General features: G+C 30.9%; 1 protein-coding gene across 1 annotated transcript in view; it reads left to right on the top strand.

Annotated features, from left to right (window-relative positions):
- The first annotated feature begins 922 nt into the window (after positions 1–922).
- Positions 923–6,107, top strand: part of LOC110314935 (vomeronasal type-2 receptor 116-like) — a 26,014-nt gene continuing 20,829 nt past the window's right edge. The window contains exons 1-3 of the mRNA XM_021189120.1: positions 923–1,119; positions 3,822–4,101; positions 4,477–5,286. Of these exons, the coding sequence (XP_021044779.1) occupies positions 923–1,119; positions 3,822–4,101; positions 4,477–5,286 (1,287 nt within the window). The remainder of the gene's footprint in view (positions 1,120–3,821; positions 4,102–4,476; positions 5,287–6,107) is intronic.

Here is a 6,107-nt window from a genome sequence, read left to right as displayed (position 1 = left end):
ACTTTAAAAGGTAATTGAAACTGAATATAATCTAGGGCTTTTGTCCATTGTAATGATGAATCATGCAAAAGCTCTTACATTATAATATACTGGAATTCTTAACCAGTTTAAGAATTAAGGTTAACAAAAATTGAGGTTAATTAAGAATGATATTTTGTGCACTCAACTTGTTGTTTAAGCTTCCCTTCAGAAAAATGAAAATAAAATTTTACTAGCTTTAAATTTCCTACAAAATCAGCTTTTACAAATTAAGTTTATGAAAATTTTAAATTAAAATTACTCACACTTCTATAACACTGACACAAAAGTAATTCAATTTATAGTTATGAATTAAAAAAAGATGAAAACACCCTATAAGACACCTTATAAAATTAATAACTTCAAGTGTTTGGAACACATGCAGGCATTGCATGATATTGTTAATTTGTTTATTTCTGTGTTCAGTTGAGTTCAGTTGGAGTCATTGGCATAATTTCTAGTAAAGCTCATTTGGAATACATGATGTAAGCTGAGTTAGCTGTTTCAAATGGTCATCAGAAAACTGGTTTGATGAACTAGGCTTCTTAGAAAATTTTCCCAAGAGAAAACATGTCTGATGTTCATGTCTACTCACATGGATTGACTCAGAAGGGATATGAATGAAAAGGATAATCATGAAGAAAGTTATTACCTCTTATTTTTACCTGAACATATGAACTCAGATGCCGAGCCTTAGGACATAGAGTGCTTAAGAATTCTCCAGAGGCAAACAAGGAACTGAAAAGTAAATTCTTAAGGGAAGTACATTTGTCCTTTAGTAATAGGTACAGTAATAAATAGTGGCACTTGGGTGGGTTCACAAAATATTAATACATGGGATTCTGTCTATCTGAATGTGTATGCTGCATTTTGCTCAGGCAGATATCTTGCTGACAGGAAAAAGATGTTCTCCTTGATCTCTGTCTTCTGGTTTCTGAAGATTTCCTTTANTTTTTGTCATTTGAGTGACCCCAGATGCTTTTGGAGAATAAAAGACGCTGAAAATAATCTAGGAGATAAAGACACTTATTGTCTCTTTTCTATTTACACAAAGCATGGTTATGTGAAGAATGATTATTTCAAATGGAATCTAGACAAGAAGTAAGTGCATACCTCATTTACATATTTTAATTTATCATAAGACACAAGACATTATAGAAATTCTGGGATGTAGACCATGATACTATGTGTCTTCTGACTCTTCCTTCCTAGGAGATGATTAAAATTTATTTTATGTTTCAATGGTCATAATTTTTTAAAATTCTGGTTGTTTTATGAGTACCATATTGTTTTTAATTTTTGAGTTACAATTTCTAGGTAAATGCTAAATGAATGACCCATGGTATTGACCTTGATACTAGAGAGACTCCCATAATTTTCCAATTTCCAACATATTTTTATCTTGGGATTTAACATAGAAAAGAAGAACAAACATTGTTTTGGGCTTATTTCATAGAGACTACAATACAGTGGTCTTTGTTGGTCTGCTAATGTTTCATCTGTCAGCATGGATGCACAATTCTTGCACCTCAGCCATTTGAATATATGCCCTTATTTTTCATTACATTTTTAAGAAAATAGACAGATTTTGTTCAAATAATCTATCTACCATAATTTCAAAATTTTGTAGTCTATGAGTCCTGCAGCAGAAGTCAGGACTGAGAAAACTATTTTTTACAAGGAAAATTTTCTGTTTCATTTCTTCGACATTATGTTTCAAAGGCATTGCAATATATATATATTTTTCTTTTTTTGTATTAATGTCAGGATCTTACACAAATTTATCAGTTTGAACCTTATCAAGCATCTGCCTATTCTAGGAGATAATTTGTTAATTTGTTACAAGGAAAGATGCCCAGACAAGCTATTACTTGTTTTTTCTATTTTTCAGTGCTAGAATAAAATATGTTGTCTGTGATACCTGGCAATATTTGAGAGAGGATTACTAGGGTTATAGAATTTTCCATTACCAAGACTGTCAGTTACAGATTTTAAAATTTTATTTCTCATTATTACTGTATATTTACATCTACCATACTCATTCAGCATTTAAGTTTATTTCTGCTTTCCTAATAACATCAAATATGTTTGGATTCATGGGGTTAAATGTACTTTAAATAAATTGATATGCATTTTCTATAATATCTATTGTTAAATGGGGTTGCTGTATTTGAGATTTCATTTGAAGAAATTGTGATAATTGCTCCACAAAGTTGTAGGACATTTAGCAAAAAGAAGATTTCAAAGTTTTAATAATATCATATTTTAAATCATTATATATATATGCATATATATATATTCACTTTTAAATAGACTATATTATAATAAAATAAAAATTGAGTTGATGAATATTTTTGGCTTTGGATTAGATTAAAGAAAATATTTGGAAGAAATGGGTAGAACATGTGTTGATATAATAGAGAAAACAAGTAATTAATAATAAAATCAATATTCATGGTAAAATGTAGGATGGAGATGAACCAGAATTACAAATGCTCAGATATAGATAAGAAAGAATGTAGGAGAGTAGTTTGAACAAAAACATATTCAGAAATACATATGTACTTCACCCATAAGCCTGTTTCAGATAAGCCTTGTCATATGCAAGTGAATGATTTTTGTAATTCTTTTAATTTATTTTCAAATTTTTCTAGCTGAGACAATATGTCTAAGTGTTCTCTTTTAAATATATGTGAAGTTTTACATCTAGCACTCTAAGAATTTAAACTCCATGAAAGTTCACTGTATGTATTTTGAGGTGATTCAGAAGGATGAAGAACTAGAGAAGTGTTTTAATTTCTTTTTACTTAGTATTAATAAGAAAAATATCAAGGCAAGATTTTCCTATTTTGACTTTAACAACAAAAAGTAATGTTTTATGTAGAAAATAACTTTTAGATGCATACATCACACAGTTCTTAAGTTTTTCTGTGCTCATGATCATTTACAATCATGTCTGTGAATATATATATATATATATATATATATATATATATATATATGAATTTTTATACATAATTTCCTATAAAGCATTTTCTATTACATAGCAGATATGGTTCTAAAACAATATATGTTTCTCATGCTATATTGTGCCTATACAAAAGAAATTGTTGTACAGTTATTCACTGTTAATTTGTCACCAATACTTGGACATTTATATCATTACTAAAAACATGACAGCACAGTTAAATATGCCAGTTATTTTCAGGAGGTAAATATTGAGCTACTGTTATACCTATATTGCTTGTGATCTACATGCAAAACAATATAATATTTGACCAATGTGAATAAATTAGGAATCTCAAAAACATGACCATGATGGTAGAGATATAATAAAACTTAATACAAATTTAAATTTCAAATTGGAATCTTGTGGGTATTGGAAATATGAAGAGATATTATGCCTAAATACATACTAGTAAAATAATTAAAGTTGTGTTTTGGGTATTTCTGAGTAACATCATCAGTATTAGAGAAACATAGATTATAGAAAAAAGTGTATTGTGGTCATATTTCTTCACATTACATCTAACCATAACCTATGTCATCATTATGAACATGGAAAAAAAGGTTTGTGATACCATTATGATTAGTATTCATAGGCTGTATAAAAACAGAGAAATTTATTTTATATGTATTTAGAGAACTAAATGTAAACTTCTGCTATAATCCCGTTACTGTAAATTAAAACCAGTAAATAACTACGGGATTTTTGTGTTGATTTCCTCTCTGTATGCTAGAATTGTTTCAGGCTCATGCTTGTACAGTTTTAGGAATTATATTCTCTACTGCTCTATCTTCAGCGTGACACCCAAGACCAACCATTTGATTTTCTCTGTTTATCTTGCCTTGGACGAAATAAATAAGAACTGTCATATTTTACCTAACATTTCTCTGGTAGCTAATATTGAATGTGTTCTACTAAATTATGGTGAGAAAACTGGTTTGGGCTTGAAACGTGAGGAATTTATTCCTAATTACTACTGCACAAATGAGAGAAGATATTTAATTATACTTACATCTCCTATATGGGCAGTGTCTACAAAACTAGGACCATTTCTGTACATGTCCAGAATTCCTGAGGTAAGTCAAGTTGGAATAATTTAAAGGAAATATTTTCTCACCACAGTGAGACTTTCTGAGTATGAAAGCAGTTTAAAAGGCAGAGAAAGTGATTATGTTTATGATGATTGATCAAGCATAAATACATAGTCAGGTTTTGTGGCAAACAAAACAACTTTATCATAAATGGGAATGCGAGACAGCAGTATTGTGAAATGTTATATCAGAAGACTTTTACTGTTTAGAGAATCACAAGAGGTTGCATACAACTGTAATAATGAGATGAAGAATAAACACTTTCCATGAATAAACTTTGCTAAAGCACCCTCCAATCTTATAAGTATGCCTCTGCATTGCATCATGTTCATATTGCTGCCTATGTTCTCCATTTTTCAGCTTTACTGTGGTCATTTTCATCTTCCTCTTAGTGATAATGAACAATTTCCTCATCTTTACCAAATATCTCCAAAGGACACATCTCTACCACTAGCCATGGTGTCCTTAATGGTTCATTTCAGATGGAATTGGATAGGAGTGATTGTTACAAATGATGACCATGGAATTCAATTCCTTTCTGAATTGAGAGGAGAAATGCAAAAACACATTGTCTGTTTATCAGTTGCGATTATTATCCAAATTGATGCTAAGATGGCCAATAAAGAGTTTCATAGGTATTATAACAAAATTGTAATGTCATCAGCAAAAGTTTTGATAGTTTATGGAGACCATGACTCTCCCATAAACTTTATCCTCTATATGTGGAAATATAAAGGCATTTTTAGAATCTGGGTTAGTGTATCACAATTTGATATGATCACACCTCTTGGAGATTTCATGCTATATTCTTCCACTGGGACTTTCATTTTTTCACACCAGCAACCTGAAATATCTGGTTTTGAACAATTTATCCAAAGAGTACACCCTTCAAACTACAGTAGTGAATTTTCCTTTGCCAAATTATGGTGGACGTATTTTAGATGTTCTTTGCCACCATCTCATTGTAAGAAGCTAAAAAACTGTCCAATCAAAACTGTATTTAAATGGTTATTCATGACACCACTTGGAATGGCCATGAGTGATACCTGCTATAACTTATACAATGCTATATATGCTGTGGCCCACTCACTCCATGTGATGCTTCTGCAACAAGTAGATGACACATGGTCAAAGAATTATGAGAAGGAACTGGAATTTGACTCTTGGAAGGTAATGAGACTTACACTAAATGACATTTGTATTCCTTGAATATTTTAATAGAACCACATGGTCTAAAGTCATGTCAATAAGAAATTTCACCCATAAAAGTACATACTTATGTATTCCATTACTGCATAAGTCACAGATCATGTCACTGTATTATAATATGATGCAGTCAACAAAGGTATGCAAGTCAGCATTCACAATCTCTGTCATAAACTTTTTACAGGTATTTAAACCACATAGGTGTTTATATGTCTTTATTTTTTCTTATGAAATTCCTAAATAAAAATAAGAAAATGACTCGTCTTTAAGGTTACTTAAAAGTTGGTGATCAATTCACTAAATAGATCCATATACTATTAAGTACCTTTCCATTAATTACATTGATTAATTTCTATTCCATTGCCTGTGACCAAGTAACTTTATTGGCAGAAAAAAAAATGTAGAGAATGTGCGATTATTATCCAATCATAAAAATCAGGAGTGTAGGTTTTAAAGCACCAAATCCAGCAAGAAAATTGTATTAGTAAACAAAGTGGAACTAACTTTACATCTACATGAAATTTATTTTTGCATTTAGAAATGAATAGTTCTTTCTTCTTCTTATTGTTGTTGTTGTTATTATTATTATTATTATTTACATTTCAAATGCTATCCCGAAAGTTCCCTATACCCTCCCCGCCCCTACTCCCCTACCCACCCATTCCCACTACTTGGCCTTGACCTTCCCCTGTGCTGGGTCATATAAAGTTTATAAGACCAAGGGGCCTCTCTTCCCAATGATGGCCGATTAGGACATCTTCTGCTACATATGCATCTAGAGACAC

Source organism: Mus pahari, unplaced genomic scaffold, assembly GCF_900095145.1.
Source record: "Mus pahari unplaced genomic scaffold, PAHARI_EIJ_v1.1 scaffold_3159_1, whole genome shotgun sequence".
Lineage (NCBI taxonomy): Eukaryota > Metazoa > Chordata > Mammalia > Rodentia > Muridae > Mus > Mus pahari.
This window is presented reverse-complemented; position numbering and strand designations above follow the sequence as displayed.